An 18,329-nucleotide genomic window follows, 5' to 3' on the forward strand; every position below is an offset into this window, starting at 1 on the left:
AAGACAATGAGGTATGATTGCATGTTCTCCGTATTGCAATTTCAGGACTGCACAACTAGCCAGGATTTGAGTGACAAAAAGTTGTTTACTGAAGGGAAATAATGATTAATTTGTTTCTGTTGCATGGATCTGTAAGAATCATGGTTCTCTTGCAAGTAGGCACCTTTGAAGAAATGGAAGAACAGTGTCTTACTTCGTTCACTGGGATTTTAGGACATCAATAACTTATGAATCACTTATCAGAAAGCTGAAGAAAATGGTGTTTGGGGAAACTGCTGATTACTAGAAATCTAATAAATGTCAGTATTATGAACTGAATTACAAGGGTAAGGACTTTTATTCCACCTTGACCACCTAGAGTTCCAATGATATTGAAACTGGTCTGTAGACTAGAGTCCCTATACCACTTGGCATTGACAAGGTCTCTCCAGATAGATTTATGTATCTGGTTAATAGTGTCCTAGAGACAGGATGTCTTCATATGGGTTACAAAAAGTCAGCAACAATTGGAACAACAGCCTTACCTCTGGTGGCAAGTGACATCTTTGAAGTTGCTTGGGGGCAAATCAGGAGAATCCATTAAAAGAGGCAAGAATGCCAATGTGAGGGTGATCTCCAGACAAAAAAACTTCAAGTCTAGGGTATGTCAGGTGTATCATCTCTGCAACTTGGTGGACTCTGATGGCCAGCTGTCAAAATTCTGTTGGTGGAGAAGGGGATTAACTTGCTTGATGTGTCTATCATGGCTCCCAAATGAACCATTTGCTAATGACATCATCAGCTGTGATAAACTGAAGAAGTAGATGCCATACTGATAAGAGGGGATGGTGCTAATAAGCAAAATTTAAATATTTGGGATGTGCAAATAGCCTTATGACAGATCTAGAGAAAAGTATTGTTCTGACTATTTTAATGGCCTGTTTGCGAAAATGTAGATTATCAGAAACTTGTTGATGTACTAACAATCAAGGATGGCTCCAACATTATTCCTCCTTTTGTGACCCCCGAGAAAACTGAATAAAGTATATGGGATCTTACTTAGAGAAAGCATTATTGTTTTATATTTATTGACTTCACTTATGGGTACAGAGGTTGAAGACAACTGAAATTTATTCTTGGTCTTGGCTGGATCATTAACCCTAAAATTTCCCTGATAGCACTGTTGTTGGTGAACAAAGGCCCTCCAGGTATAGAAGGATAGAAATAGCCTTGAATCATGGATGAGCAGGGCAGACATGCCAAGTGAAGAACTAGATGGCATGCCAGTTTATGAAGCCTGTATTCAAAAATCTAGGTCACATGAATGTTACCTTCCTGGGCCATAGAGAAGCAAACCATTGTTACCTGGTTTGCTTCCCCAGGGCCTAAATTGTACACATAGTTTCCTTAATGTTTAGGTGGTCTCAATATCTGGTCAAGCCGTAAAGCCAAAATTCTGTTTACAGTCAATAGCTCATGTTTATAGTGAAGCTGGCACCCTTGCGCTCTACAAGGAAGTCAAAAGGGAAGTTTGGTTGCCTTGCAAAGTCAGCCTGGCAGAGAAATGGGGTGCCTTCACTCTGACACCCTTTGCTCAGAAAATTCTGGTATCATTAGGGAATAAAATAAGAGTAATCTAAGGCAAGCAGATGTGACTTCCAAAACTGTGCAAATATACTCTCAACCTTCCAATTTACATTGCTGATTGCTGGGAATTGGGAAAACAGTGACAGATTTAGCAGAAAAGTATTGGCATATCTGGATATTCTTACTGATAGTATAGGAGATCACCAAATTTTTTTGCAATCTTTGTTCAGGAAAGATATTAACAATCAAGCCATTGAATTATGCAGGGCTGTTGCCCTTTAACTAATGCTGTTCTTCATTAATCATGTTTATCCCTTTAGCTTTTGTGTTCATATGTGATAGATGGCATTATTTTAAATAACTATTGGCCATCACAACTCTTGACAGCCTTCTCCAGTGCTTTCAATATGCTCTCTCTGCCTTAAAAATCTTCTTTCTCATCCTTCATTACAGCAAATACGACTTAAACTAGAAAAATCAGGAACTGGCACAGTACTAAATTGATAGTGCTGCTCAAGTCAGTAATCATGTTCTATCTAAATTGAAACTGCTACTGATTCTTTTTAGTAGAAGACACTTTTTTAGCTGGAGCTTAAAAACCTGACTTCCTCTATTACACTTAACTCCACTGCAGCTATGTTGCCAGGCATGTGATTACAAGAAGTTGTTTCATTTTCTCTGAATCTGCTAAAATCTTCAAGGAAAGGATAACGTGTGTTTTAATGCTACACTATTAAATCTCTTGCCTGCTTTGCTATGGCAAAAAGCTTTGCAGTGGACTTAGTCTTTTTTTTAATTATTTTTCTGCTTTTCAGACTCCAAGCAGAATTTTGTGTAGGCTGCATTAAATCACTTCTCAAAATACCCCTTTCCCCTGTCTTACTGAAATGAAGGTGTTAAATGTATTAAATTCTCTGCAGACTGCTTAAGATCTCTGCTTTAGTCTGCAAACTGTTAATTGTAACTATGGAACGTTTAAATGGTAATCTGATTGCTTTCTAGGCCATTCCTTAATAAAAGGCATTGTTTGGCTTTTAATTATAGTTTCATTTTTGGACTTCCTGAAGACATAAGTCTGTTTAATAACTTAAACAGTCCCACCAGAATTAACACTGTGGGAGACTCAGGTTGGTTACAGCATTGTGGATATCTCCTCACATCAAATGTTTATATAAGACATAAAAGGAATTGGTTACAGAGATCAGTAATGCTCAAAAGTACTGCTCTAATGTGCACATATTCTGTGTTGCCTATACAGGGTGCAATGCCATTTTAAGCCTTCAATAAAGATACAGAAACACATTCTATATAGTAGCACTCCACGTGGACCCTGGCATTTTTAAGATTTAGTGCAAATACCAGTCCAATTTTTGAAAGAGCTTCTATTACAGCACTGAATCTCTTAGGAACTAGAAGGTCTGGTATAAAGACTCTCCATGCAACTGAGTAGGTGGTAAATACTTTCAGCAGCCTTCACTCTAATTCTGATGCATTAAGAAGTATACCAAGCATTATATTACTGACAGGCTGCATTTTGTCTTCTTTTTACCATTCTTACTTGGCTTTGTTGTTGGCATACACAATTGTGGAGCTCTATATATACATAAAATGACAATTTTTGGTCTTTAAGAATGCAATCCTAACATCCTCAGATGAGAGTCAAAAGAGAGATTAGGAGGGAGAACAACTGTTCCTCCAAGAACATTTGTAAACTTTCCAAGAGCCACCACATAAAGCTCCCTGGAGATAAATTGTCCATCAGTGACAGACTCCAAAACCAGTCATTTTAGGACATTGCATGGAGGAGGTGCTTTGGATACAATGCATTCAAGACCCCTCTGCTCCTCTGGAACATCCATGATAAGGTCCATTGCCTATGTTAACATACGTAGCACTTTCATTTCTCCTGAAATGAATAAGAAGGAACATTCCAGAAGAAAGCAGTGAGGAAAAACCAGTATCTTGAGTTTCATGAGGTGAGTTGCAAGACTTTGGAAATGATACGAAGTTTACCAGTTACCATCCCCAAAATCCTATTGGGGCACTTCTAAATTCTATAAGGATACATTTCCTATAAACTAAGCAGCCCAATTTTAAAAAATAATAATTTATTATTCACATAGTTATAAAAGTGAGATATTGCAAGTACCAATAGGGACCAGATCTCCTCTTTAAAAAATTTGTCTTCCAAATATATTGTTTTATTTACTGCATATGAAAATTGATGAACTTTCTGGACAAAAAAATACAAATTTGACAAATTGGGATCAAATACAAAAAACCTGCAAGAATAAAACTACAGGAATAAGTCATTTCATGTCTCCCACTTTATCATAATCAAAGCTATAAATATCTAGCTAGGCTCTTATTGAGTTGGACAAAGAAGTATCCCAAAATGTTGCAATATCTGTCAAGTTTAGCACTGCTATTCAGAATACAGATTGTCACAAGTCAATTTTGAGCTCTTCTTTGTATTGTGTATACTCTACATCGGTTGCTTTTCAACAACCAGCTTTACTCATTTACATCTTTAATCTTTTCTCATTAAAAGAACAATAATCCATGTCAAGCTTTATCTTTCAAATAATTTTTTTCTCTATCATCTACATGCAAATAGTTACTTACTGCTTGACTTACCATACAGTGAATGACACAAACATTTTTGGGATTTTGCTGCAACCAGTTATGCATATTCTTACAAACAGCATAGAGATTGTGGAGACTTGGTGCTTGTCGAATTGGCCAACTACATTCAGATACCTAAAGAAGCACAGAGTAAAAACAGGTCAGATCAGTAGTAACAATCAGCTGGATTTGCACAACATATTAGAAAGCTAAAAAGAGGTCAGGTAGTTTGCAATTTAGCATATTTTAAGACCCAAGTATGTTCCATAAACCAAATCATCACACAATATGGTTTCTTTGTTTAGGCGTGGTCAGCATCATCTGCAGTGATGGTTACTGGCTTCAAAAGGCCAGGAGATCAAAGGCCTACTGCATTGCTCACATGTAAAAAAGGTCTTGGCTGTACTGGTTGCACCCACCATTTTGAAACAAGTGACTGTCTCTGCTATTGCACCTGAGCATGGCATGACACAGAAATGTCAACTTAGATTTAGCAATGTGTATGAACCAAGCCAGTCATATAAGGAGGAACAGGCAATGCACTGATTCCATACTGTTGTTACTATAATTCATATAACTTTCTGCAAAATTGGGTTACTATTTAAAAAGAAAAGTAAATCCATCATTTGGAATGGGGTCTGTTACATTGGTAATACAAAGATTTTAAAGTTCTGTTATCAGTTTCATGAATCCCTTTCCCAACTTTCCATCTGCTAATTAATCCTTCAAGGTATTTGTTTGATTAGTTTAATTTTTAAAATTATATGACTTGTTTTGTTTATGCATTACTGAAAGAAATAAAAAAAAACTCTTTATACATGTGAAGTACAGTGATTCTTTAGTACAGTGATTTTTTTCCACAAGAGTCAGAAAAAAATGGACACCTCCCCCCGCAACCCAAAAGAGTAGAAAAAAGTTTCTTCTGAACTTTTACATCTCTAGATGGCTATTGATTAAACAATATGATCTCTCTGCAGGAATAGATTGCATAGGAAACAACCAGACCTGAAAGATTCTGTTATTATAGCCAATATAATACAGTAGTTTTAAACTTCTGTGGAGTTACTTGCCGAACTGAGATGTGTGTGTGCCTTTGAGTCAGTGTTGACTCCTGGTGACTGCCTAGACATGTCCCTGCAGTTTTCTTGGCAAGATTTCAGAAGTGGTTTGCCATTGACTGCTTCTTAGGAATGAGAGAGAGTGACGGGCCCAAGGTCACCCAGCTGGCTTCATGCCTAAGGTGGGACTAGAATTCATGGTCCCCCCATTTCTAGCCTGATGCCTTAACTACTGGCTCAGAATTTAGACTAGCCCCTAATATTTAATCATTCTGGAAAATAAATTAGGCATATTTATTTTATTTATTTACTGTGCAATTTGAAATTGTTGGTAGTTTTAAAAACATTCCTTTAATATTACTACCCTATTCATTTTTTGCTTTTTAACTTTTGCTATACAATATCTTAATAACATTGGTCCAAAGATGGATGGATGGATGGATGGATGGATGGATGGATGGATGGAAGTTATAGACTGCCCCAATCTGTCATGATTCTGGGCATTAATATGGCATTAAGTACTGGGCTTCCTTTTCAAAGGCAGATGGACATGGTACCAGCCCCATCATTATTTTTATATCACGGCTTTACCATGGTCTTTGTCACATCATTGCATCAGCAAAACTTACCCTATTATGAAACCTTGTAGTACGATAAGACTTTGGTGACAAATTGAAAACTGTGTAATGATCAGGATGCCTTGAATCAAGAAATGTCCGCACATCATCAATATGATTCCTAAATCCCAGTTCGACTCCTTCACCCGGAAATGACATCACTATCAAGAAATGTGGGGGAAAGAACAAGCATATACTCTGAAGTGAAACACAAATAAAATGGGCAATGAAAAGTTGGAGGTTGCTGCATTGCTTTATTACTTGGGTAACTGACCACTTACCAATAATTCTTGAGGTAATATAAGAAATATCTAGCTCTCCCTTGGTATAGCTATAAAAGAAAAAAGAAGATAGCAAGAAAATAGGTTCTGGTTAATACATATACAACAGTCTGACAAAAAATATCAAGGATATTTTCTTTACATTCACTGGATATTCCAGGGGCCAATCACCTCCCACATACTTATGACAATCATAGAGACTAAACACAATCATATTACCTAATAATAAATCTCTAATTATTAGGAGCAAAAGAAAAACCAAACAAACCCGAATTTTATATTCATTATGGTGTCCAGCAGCCTCTCCTGTCCTGTCCTATCTTATCCTTTCCTATCCCATCCTCTAATTATTGAAAATCTATGTTAGAAGAACTCATTATTTCTCTGTAATGTTCCACACTTTTCCAGTCAGGTTTCAAGCCAGGTTGAAACCTATAGTACAGAGATAGCATTGGTCGTGCTTGTTGATGGCCTGTGGCATCCATCCTTTAGTTCCTTAATCTTTCAATGGCTTTTGATACCATCTACCAGGATGTCCTTCTGGACCTTCTGGACCAGCTACAGGGGTTGGGAGTGGGAGCACTGTGTTACAGTGGTTCACATCCTCTCTTAGCAGTTCGTTCTGGTCAGTATTGACAGGAGGAGAGAAACAGTGCCTGCCTCTCTTCATTTGTGGGGTGCCTTAGGGTTTGACACTCTCACCACTCCTGGTTAACATCTATAAGAAACTGTTGGGTAAGGTCATCCATCAGTTCATGGTTCAGCATCAGTATGATCTCAACCCCAGGCTGCACAAGGGATGCTGTCAATATTCTGACCCAGTGTCTGGAAGCTGTTTGCATCTGAATGGGGAGGAACAGACTTTGGCTGAATCCTGACAAGACTGAGTGGATGTGGCTGTTTGTGCCCCCTGGGTTGAAGACTTTTCACCTTTGATCTTGGATGGAGTTGCACTTCCCCATTCAAGACTGGTGTGTAACTTGGGGGTCCTCCTGGACTCACAGCTACTGCTCAAAGGGCAGGTGACAGCTATGGCCAGGAAGGCCTTTGCGCAGGTTTATCTTGAGTGCCAGTTGTGCCCTTTCCTCACCTGGGAGGCTCTTCAGATGATCACTCAAGCCCTAGTCATTTTGCAATTGGACTATTGTAATGCGCTCTACATGCGGCTCCCCTTGAAGGCCCTCTAGAAGCTACAGCTGGTTCAAAATGCAGCGGCACCAGCAATAACTGGCACTTCTCATTATGCTCATGTATCATCACTGCTACATGAGCTGCATCAGTTACCAGTTGGCTTCCAGGTCCAATTCAAGGTGCTGGTCATTACCAATAAAGCATTTCATACCATAGTGCCTGGTTATTTGAGGGATCAGCTGTCTCCAGTTGTTTCTGCCCATCTGTAGCATTCAGGCAGAACAGATGCACTCTAGGTCCCCTCAGTTAAAAACTGCCATCTTGTGGACGGAGAAAGCATGCCTTCTCTGTCTCTGCCTCTACCCTCTGGAAGAGTGTCTCCCCAGAGATACATGCAGCTCCCATTCTCCAGGGCTTCCAGAAGTCCCTTAAGACCTGGGTCTGTTCCTAGGTATGGAGTTAGGGTGTCTGTGGGGCCCCTGTTGAGTCTTTTTTTTTTTTTTTTAATGTTGAGGAATGCTTCTTTTAGTCAGGGTACTCATGGTTTTAGTTGTTTTCTTTAACTTAAATGTATTGGATATGTTGTAAGCTGCCCAAAGTCTTTCTATGGTTGGGCAGCCTCAATAAATCAAATCAAATAAATGAATAAATAGCACAATAGAAATAGAGAAAGAGAAGTTACTCTCCAACCTGGTGATCAGTAGAAATGTTGGGACTATGATGGGTATGATGGATATACGATGGAGAAAATCTATCTGTGTGGTCTTTAAGAATCAACACTGATTGCATGGCACATAATGAATCAATCAATGATGGTACTATGAGACTAGACTAAAGCTGCCATAACTAAAGATGAAGCAGGCACATAAGCAGAGAGGACAAAAGGCCAGAAATCTTGTCTAAAAGATCCCTTCAGGGAGGTAGATAAGAATGAAATAAGTCATTAAGAAAACAAAGAAAAAGATGTCACCTGAACCAGACAAAGGAAGTTGGACCTCAGCACATGGAAACCTCCCCCTAATCTCATCAACAGCTACCAGATTTGTAAATGAACAAGGCTAGAGTAGCTGCCAGCCTTGTGAATCAACAAAGCAAGGACATTTGGGGATAAAAGGAGTTCCCGAAGCCCGGCCACTCCTTGAGACATCTTTGGATCCAGACTTGCGGGCTTCTATCCCTCTAGCTAGTGCCTGGCAGCCTAGCTGAGAAGAATGTGGATGAGTGTGGATGAGTGTGTGTGCACATGTGAGAAAGAGCAAATGTACATTGTGACCAGTAAAGGTTTGCTGTTACTTTAAATTCACTGGGTCTCTGTGTATTCCAAGAACCTGTGGTGTCTCAGTGTTGGATTGAAAGTGTGTGTGTCCCTAATTACTTCCCGCCTGTTACCCAGTGCTGTGTGTCTTGTCTGCTTTAGCCACACCTATCTGGAGAACCCAGGTAGAAAACAAGGGGGGCTTACAAGATCCGTGCTTCAACAGGCTGTGAGCGTGTGAGTGAGTGACCATAAGCCGAACCTGGGAGCACCTGTAACAGTAGCAGGTGGCTGTGAGCAGGGATGAGGCTGTATGATCCCAGTCTTCCACTAGAAACACTGACAAAAGTGAGAAAAGCAACATCATTCATAGTGCAGCAACAGTGACATTTTCGTCCATGACTGTAGGGGTCATTGCATCCTGATCCAGCAGAGCTCTTCATTCATTTATGTACAAATACTTAGGAAAAGTGTCTTATTTCAAAAAGGTATCTCCTTAGTTTTAGAGGAAAACAAACAAACAAACACCCATCAACAACTCACATTTAGAGCTCTCACTTCTTGTTCAAGAACCTAATATGGATCTAACATTCCTGGGTTAATTGTGCCATGTATTTCAGTGGATTTAGAACATGACAATTTAATTGTAAAGGGGTGCAGAGATAGCCTTGACAAAGGTATGCAAGAGCCATTAAGAGAGCCATTAAAAGAAAATAAATGACAACTCAGTCCTGGGAAAGGAGGGAACATGAGAAATAGACTCAAAATAACCTTGCCTTGATTCTGTTTGATATAAAGAGGACAGAGAGAAACTCTGGGAAGCTGTCAGGATTCTGTTATTATACCCTACAACAATATAGCACATCCCTACACTCCTGGTGGTGTCTGTTTCCTGACCTGGCCTACCTTGAAGGACTAACACTAATTCACTCACAGGTTAAAGTACATTCTGAATCACGATCTTCTGACAACTCTTCTACAGGCTATATCAGTATAGCCTATCTTGTGACAAGTCAGCCACCACTAATCCCAATAGCACGGCCTTTTAAAGAAATGCCATGCAAAGAAGAAAATGCCACTCCTTCTGCCTTGAAAATCTTTCAGATAACAACTAAGATTCCAGTATGGCTAGAACCGTGCTCTGTAATTTATGCAATACTTAGAAGAATCTGCATGATTTAACTGCAGCTTTAAAAAATGCAGCTAGGTAACACTCAGTCACGCTCTATCTTGTCGCCATTTAAGATATCAGTACTGAAAAATCAGAAATTATCAACTACAATTACACATTAATATTCAATTGTGTTTGCATATTGGGATAAGATCTCACAACTGACACCACAACAAGCATCATGATATACAGAGACACATTGAGAACTTTAAGATTTCAGTCTTAAAACTTTGCTAATTGTTCAGATTAATTATGCACTTCAACAAAATAAACCCGCCTGGTATCTAATCATATTTTTCTTACTCGAAGACAAAACAAATCTAATATGAAAAAGAGAAATGAAGAGACCCAAGTAGAAGAATTAATGCTAGTGAGATTCATACATTGTGTTAAACTATAATGTTGCCAGTTGTGTTTTATATTATTTTATTTCATTTAAATTATTTATATGACAGCTCATCTCACATGATATGTGAACTTAGACAATGCTAAGCCAGATAGCTTAACAGTCTAAACCTGTATAAAAGAACAATTATATGTAATCTGGTTGATTTATACAGTCGTGTGAAAAAGAAAGTACACCCTCTTTGAGTTCTATGGTTTTATGTATCAGGACATAATAAAAATCATCTGGTCCTTAGCAGTTCTCAAAAGTAGGTAAATACAACCTCAGATGAACAACAACACATGACATATTACACTATGTCATCATTTTTATTATGTCCTGATATGTAAAACCATAGAACTCAAAGAGGGCGTACTTACTTTTTCACACAACTGTACATACCTTCCCATTACTTTCTCTACCATACAGGTAGTCCTCACTTAAGGAGCACAATTGGGATGGGCATCTCTATCGCTAAGCAGCACAGTTGTTAAGTTAAACATCATGTGATTGTGCCCGACTTACGATATCAGTTCTGTTCCAGTCATTAAGTGAACCACCTCCAGTTGTTAAGCACAGTGTCATGTGACCGTGACTTGTGCCTTACTGCTGGTTTCCCCATTGACTATGCTTGTCAGAAGCTGGCTGTGGAGGTCACAAATGGTGATCACATGACTGCAGGATGCTGTGACTGTCATAAATGCATGTCAGTTGCCAAGTGCCTGAATCATAATCGCTTGACTGCAGGGACGCTGCAACAGCCACAAGTTCAAGGACCGGTCATAAATCTACTTTTTCAGCACTGTCATAAGTTTAAACAGTCACTGAACGAGGCAGTCAGTAAGGGAGAACTACCTGTAATCATGTTATCTAAATTTCAGGCTTCTATATTTCACTTTAGTGAATTGAGTTTAATTAATAAAATGCTTTTCCATTTTACTACTCTGTTGCTCAGTAATCAAATTTAGGTGGCTTTACACAAGCCTCCTAAAACCTAATCATTTCTATAATAGGCATCTTAACAATGACTATGTTGCTCGTTGAACACTTCAGATAAATGCATTTCATAGTACCTTGCAACAGATTGCATCACTTTAGTAGAAGTGTCTTTTAGAGTGTCTTTCAGGTTATCCTTTAAGTTGCTGAAGAGTCTCCCTGCACCACCTTTCATCATGTCCAGTAGGCCTCCCCCATAGCTAGACTCCATGTCAGGAGATGAGGCACCTTGAAAGAAGGAAAACAGCCGTAAGGACACTCAATAAACCAAGGGTTCTGAAAGAAACCAAGAAATTTAACCACTGCAGCAGATTTTAGGTTAATTGCAATAATGTAGTTATTAGAAAGGGATGAGAAAACAGAGGTATTGGGCGCAACCAAGGTAACTCATAGTGTGACAAAATAGAACAGAGCAATATTATTGTCCTGTTAAAACAAGGCATATTAACATTGACTATTCTTTTTTTTTTCCAGTTGGAGCTGAACAAGATAAAACTGACCTAGAATAGAGAATAAGCAGCAACGGGAAACAGGCACAGTAAGAATAGGTTTAGATAACAAAATCTGTCAACAGATTGCATTAGTTTTGCAGGACCTGGGAAAGTTCCCAAACAAATGGATATTTGAATTATTTCAATCATAACATACCAGTGTAGGGATTTCTATTCCTAGAACCACATGTCTCAAGTTAAGTTGCAACTTTTTTTACTTTTTTGAAACTCTGGTATTTTACAGTGGCTTTGAATCACAAACAAGTAACTTTGCAAAATGCTCCTACAATAAAAAGAAGTCACATGGAGGAATAAATTGTCAGTCTTATGATATGTAAATTTAAAGAGCTCAAAGTAGCTCTCTGTCTGTCAGTCCACAGACACACACCAAGTCTGGGGCATCACATGTTTCAGGAAGTGAAATCACTATCTATTCATGGCACTTGGAAATACCGACTGATGGAATTAAGTCAAGAAATGCTACTCTGAGATACATTTAGACCCTACTTTTACCTCTATAACTCAAGGATAGATTAGTATTTGCCAAAATTTGGTTGGACGAGAATGAAACTGAACCACCACTCTAAGGCAATAGCATCATTGATGAGTGATAGGATTTCATCTCCTTTAGTGGGTTTTTGTTAGAGGAGGATTTCTCTTTCCAGTGCAAGTCTTTGAAATGATTTGCATGAAGGAGGAAAATCTTTTGCTACCCCCCCCCCAAAAAAAAGAAAGAGAGGGAGATGAAATCCTCCAAGAGCCCCAGAGTGAAAGAGTCTTTATGATGGTAATCTTTTTGGCAGAAGTTTCTCCCCCACCCCTCTGCTCTGCAAATGAATAGGAATATGGCTTTATTTAATTCCATTTGGAAAAATTGCTTGATGTATGCCTCAATATATCATACTTTGAACACATTATGTGAAGACCTAGCTCTCTTGAGAGATTTATAATGCTGGGAAAGGTGGAAGAAAAGGGGGGGGGGAGATGAGAAGCAACAAAGTGGACGGATTTGATTACAGCAGCGATTGATGTACCACTGGAAAATCTGAAGGACCAGGTTGTGGTCCTGGAGAAAATCTATGTGGTTGCAAACAGTTGACACCAAGTTGATGGCTCATCAATCATCCATGTATCAGTGCAACATGGAGTTGCAGTTGTCAACTACAGTCCTTAAAACAGATCCTTAACATTCATTTTGTTGCTTTTTCTGTACAAGAGTCTGCCATTCATTCTGTGGAAACTACAATGTACGGTCTCGCTGCAGTTTTATCCTCATCCCATCTAATGGAGAAAAAATATCCAAATAACCAAGTGAATATGCATCTTTGGATTTGGGCATTTTTAATTACAAAAGAAAATAAAGCTGAGATTCTCATAGCTATGAGAGAATTGTTTGGCATCTTTCTTCTACAGAATTATAATAGCTGCAATGGCAAATTACCATCTAATTTATTTATTTATTCATTTATTTTATATAATTCCTATGTTGCCCCCATTACAAAACTGTCCATGGCCCACAGAGATAAAAGTGAAACAGAAAAAAAGATAAGCATATAGAAGTGAAAGCAACAAAATTATAATACAAGTACATCTGTTAATTAGCATATTAATTCTTTGTGGTGAAAATTTAAGAAGTTTAGTTACAGAAATATTTTACTGTTCCAGCTGTTAGTGTCTTACTGGAAAGATTATTCAAAGGAAAAAAATAGAAAGATTAGGGATAGTGCTCATTATGTTAATCCTGCAGGATTTCACCAACCTTTTCCTAAAACATTGCTCATATTTAACTCTCCCTTGTGCCTTCTCAAAATGGACTACACTATTTTCCTTAATCACATCTTCAAAGTATCAGTTATTGAGAAAAACCTGACATACATTGTGCTCAAAAGTGCTATGTAAACCACCATGACAGAAAACAGAGTCAAGGGCAATTATGAAGCTAAATGAGAAGGCTGCTATGACCAAAGCTATGTGGATGAGCGGGTAATGCCATTCAGCTCCCAGAAACAAAGAGGCTTCTGAAATGTACTTTTCTCTTTTCAAATAGCCCAAGACAACAGACAGATCAGATATTGTTTTAAGAGATTGCATTGTTTTGTTCTCGCAGATATGGAGATATCTCTTGGGTTCTTCATAAACAATTACTAAGACATAAGAGATTTTTATGTCTAGAAATGACCTTTTAAGAAAAGTTAATGTACCTTAGTATACTGATAGCTGTTTCAGTTAATCAACATTAGTTCTTCAATCTAATGTTTTCTAAATATACCAAAGTCTGCTTTTTATGAAATTTTCCTGATCTGAAGCTATTTTGAGTAACCTTAATATTTCTGGGAAATATTTAAAATGTAGGCAATGCTGAAATTCCACCTGTCTGGTTAAGATGATGAATTATTCATAATTCACAGACTGAGAGTTTGTTTCATGAAAGGGAACTAAACACAGCTTGCTCCTGTGTGAATTTGCTTGGACATTAAAAGCAGCCATTCCTTTCCATGTTTCAGAGGCAAGAGTGTTTGGGAAGTCTTCTCAATCATGGCACTCTCCATTGACATGCTTCTGACTCTCAGTCTGACTTTTTTCCAGTGCCATGACTAAAACAAACAACATTCCCAGACCTTTTCAAAGTCTTTAACCTGACTGAATCCTTACAACAAAGAGGTTGTCTTCATAATTTCAAGAATGACAGGAAATGTAAAATCTTCTGTCTGGGTTTTAAAATGTAATCCACAGCAGAGTTTGGAAAGTTGGGTGCAAAGTGAGAAACAGTTTAGAAGCAGCTTATTTTAGGGGAGTCAGAGTTTCAGGTCTTTGATTTAGTTGAAATGCACTTTTAGTATCAGAACTCCTTGTTCTGATAAACCCTGGTACATTGGACTAACTCAGCCTATCCCAACCTGACAGATATGTTGGACTACCAGTCCTATAAGCCAAGACAAGTATCGGTGAGCTGTTAGCTGAGAATTGCTTCCATTAACCACAGCTTATACATGAAAATAAAACAATTATTATGAAGACACTATATGTCTATTTACTGTCCCATAAAAAGAAAGATAATCTGTTGTTGCAATCCCAAGACAGTAAATACAGTGGATTTTATTTGCTAGTAAGTTTCTCAATCTGTTTTGGAATGTAATTCCCATAATTCCCAAATCCATTGTCCATATTTGCTGGGAAAGGTGGAAGGACAGAGAGGAAGACAATGACTAGTAGCAAGGTGGATAGACTCAACTACGTGGCAATAGGTGCGTCATTGGAAGTCCTGAAGGACCAGGTGGGGGAAAGATGGTCATGGAGAAAGTCTATGTCAGTGTTGTCCAAACTTGGCCACTTTAAGATGAGTGGACTTCAACTCCCAGAACTCCCCATGGCTGGCTGGGGAATTCTGGGAGTTGAAGTCCACTCATCTTAAAGTGGCCAAGTTTGGACAACACTGGTCTATGTGGTTGCTAAGAGCTGGCATCAATTTGATGGCACACAACCAATCAATCAATCAATCAATTCCAACATATTTGAAGAGTACAAGATCAGAGTAGGCTGATTTAATCCAATGTAATAGGATCTCATCTAATGAGTATATTAAATTGATTTTTCTGAGCAACTATTGTATAGGCATAAAACACTTTGTCAATATGCATTAGAACTGCATTACTGAAAGCAGTGGAAATATTCAGTTTTCATACCTAAAAAGAAATAGGCCCTTCAATGTGCAAGAGTATGCCTAGTTTATACAACTGAATTATTTCTCTTGGGTTGTCTTCAGTTTGCAGAAAATGTATTATTAGAAGTAATAAAAGAGTGATTGGAAATGTGTGCCTTCATCATAAAATGAAAGATTAATAGAATATATATTAAGTACTAGAGCTGGGGTTGCAGTGCCTATAAACTGTATAGAATAGCTCACAACAGACATTTCTAAAATGAGAATGTAGCTAAATGAATGAAAATAATTTTAAAAACTGAAAGCATCCTCATCTGACTTTTCAAGTGGTAGATCTTACAATAACAAATGCTTGAATGAGGAACAATTTACAAGTCTTAGATGCTTCTTAGTCATCATATTTATTAAGTGTGAGTGTTACTGGAATCTATAATAGCTTTTACATAAGTCTTGAGACTTAGAAAAAGGTTTTGCTGCTGTTGTTGTTATCACAGACATTAATTTTGGAAACATGGGGATTGAATGCATGTATAATGAATGCAGGAATACCCAAGTGATATACAAGCTACCTCTGAACAACTCCAACAATTTGAGCTGTAGAATGCTTACTACAGGCTGTACTAGGCTTATATTTTTAAATAAAAATTGCTGGCTTTCATATGATCAACATCTTTTTATTATTCTGGTATATTCAATATGATTACTTTTGAACTCTACCAACAATAGAATACGCATAAAAACATTCATGAGGGTAGATGAAAAATACTCATTCCCTTGGCATTCCTACAAACTGAACAGCGGGAGCAGGCAAGTCTGGGCAACTCATGCAGCCCTTGGAAGTCCCCCTGCCCATGATTGCTAAAAATAGCATAGCTTTGGAGTCCTTGGTGCTCTCTGAGCTTGGTTGTTTGCTTGCAGGCATTTTATTATCCAACTAGGTAACATCATCAGGGCTAGTGAGTGTGGGGTTTTCTCCCAGTTTATATACAGCGGCTTGCCCTGCCAGTGTTGGTGGGGATGTGTTATTCTCCTTGATAGTTTCTTGATAAGGATATTGTTTTCTGCTTGTTTGTCTGGTGTTAATCCCTGCTTATCTGGGTGTAGGCTGCTGGAGAGGATGTCATGTTGTTTCCTTCTTAGCTTTTTTATTTTTTGAATGGTGTGTAAATGTGGTTTATCTCTATGTGTCTATTGATGTGTCTGAGTGCCAAGCTTCCAGGAATTCCCTCTAGTTTTTGGATTTAGCTTGGTCTAGGATGCTCACAGTTTGCCAGCTGAAACTATGGTTGAGTCTGTCCGTAACTTGTGAGATTAAGGAGTTTTCATTGTGTCTTCTGACTGCTAGTTGGTGTTCATGGATGCCCTCTGCTAGTCTTCTGCCTGTCTGTCCTACATAGTGGTTGTTACAGTCTTTACAGTGTATGTTGTAGATGACTCCTGTTTTTTTCTTCCTGGGCTACTGGGTCTTTTGGTTTACTTAAGATGTTTTGGAGGGCTTTAGTTGGTTTGTGTGCTATGGTGATGCCATGTGGTTCGCTTCTATTGAAGAGCATAGCTTCTTGATATTCTGAGGTCAGGAATAGTTTGATACTTTGGAATAATAAAAAATAAACAATCCCCAATTCTCTTTCAAAACCAATTTCACCTACATATTTGAGGTTGCTCTACCCAATTTGCAACCCTTGCCTCTCCCTAAAATGTTGACTGTTGCCCTTGGCCACCAAGGATTGCTCACCCCTACAGAGAAGTCTTCTTTATCATTATATAGATAGCCGGAGGGCCAGTTGGTGTAGTGGTTAAAGACACTGGGCTGGAAACCAGGAGACCATGAGTTCTAGTCTTGCCATAGGCACAAAGCCAGCTGAGTGACCTTGGGCCGGTCACTCTCTCTCAGCCCTAGGAAGCAAGCAATGGCAAACCACTTCCAAAATCTTGCCAAGGAAACTGCGGGGTCTTGTCCAGGCAGTCGCCAGGACTCAACACTGACTTGAAGGCACATATACATATACATACACACACTCATTATTATGTAATGATGAGGCATGTGAAAACTAGCATTCCTGATTCCTGATAGAGTTCCACATTATTTTCTGATATTTATTTCATAGATATTCATTAGGCATGAAATTCCAGGAAAGGAAATGATCCAAAGTAGATAAAACCATGTCTTCCAATATTGCCAAAATGACTAAAACTGGAATCTACACAAAGGTATGAACATCTAGGAACACCTCCCTTTGCTAGTTTTAAGAAATGTATTCAAAATTCCACATAATTACATGGTTTTTTTTTAAAAAAAGAAAGTATTTGCAAATGGTTTAGAAATGAAGCTATTTAACTTTTTTTTTTTTTTTAAACTATGGATCAACATTTGAAGACTGTTTCCAGGAAATAAAGTATCGCAGTCCTTAGGTAATCATCTTCTATATCCCGAGGAACCTGTCACCCTTCAGATGTTGCTGAACAACAATTCTCCATACCTGAATATATTGGCTGAATCTGATAAGAATTGAAGTCAATTGAAGTCTGGAGTTCCAAAAATTCCCCATCCTTGTACTATGCTAAATTATTTTGCAACGTTATAACAAGATCCAGTAAGAAGTAATATTAAAAGCCACCAGTTAATTTTTATCCTTTTCACAGAAGGTTTTATAACAAGAGTCGTAACAATAGCCTCATACATATGAAAATAAGCACAGATATATCATGGTCCATATACAGGCATTTAGTCTATTAATTGCAAAACAGCATTTTGCATTTTAGATCAATCAATATTTTCATTTTGATCCACAAAAATTAGCAGTAATCTACATATTTCAAAGTAAAATTTAGATTTTTAACATTATTTTAATCTTATTCCTTCATAAAGTAGCAGATCAATCCAAGATCTGTATCTGGTGAAGTCTGCATAATTTCTGAGTTTGCAAAGTATAGTTTGTCACTGCCATTCTTCCAAAGCAAACAAAGAGGAAAGAAATAAAACCTCAAAGAGAAGGTAATGTTTAATTGTTAGTAAGCAAAGATACATTCAAACCCTGATTAGTAGCTGATAGGATACCACTTTCCTGTACAAGAGCAAACTAAATATAATT

At 38.0% G+C, this 18,329-nt stretch overlaps 1 protein-coding gene across 1 annotated transcript in view; it reads right to left on the reverse strand.

The window, feature by feature from the left end:
• DNAJC6 (DnaJ heat shock protein family (Hsp40) member C6) overlaps window positions 1-18,329 on the reverse strand; it is a 42,598-nt gene that overhangs the window by 22,361 nt on the left and 1,908 nt on the right. The window contains exons 2-5 of the mRNA XM_025167775.2: window positions 11,163-11,313; window positions 6,148-6,197; window positions 5,879-6,027; window positions 4,204-4,326 (exon numbers count right to left, since the gene is read on the reverse strand). Coding sequence (XP_025023543.1) covers window positions 4,204-4,326; window positions 5,879-6,027; window positions 6,148-6,197; window positions 11,163-11,313 — 473 coding nt within the window. The remainder of the gene's footprint in view (window positions 1-4,203; window positions 4,327-5,878; window positions 6,028-6,147; window positions 6,198-11,162; window positions 11,314-18,329) is intronic.

This window comes from Python bivittatus, unplaced genomic scaffold (genome assembly GCF_059951505.1).
Source record: "Python bivittatus isolate LINGU-HERP-01145 unplaced genomic scaffold, Pbiv_v1 ctg000700_np1212, whole genome shotgun sequence".
Classification (NCBI taxonomy): Eukaryota; Metazoa; Chordata; class Lepidosauria; order Squamata; family Pythonidae; genus Python; species Python bivittatus.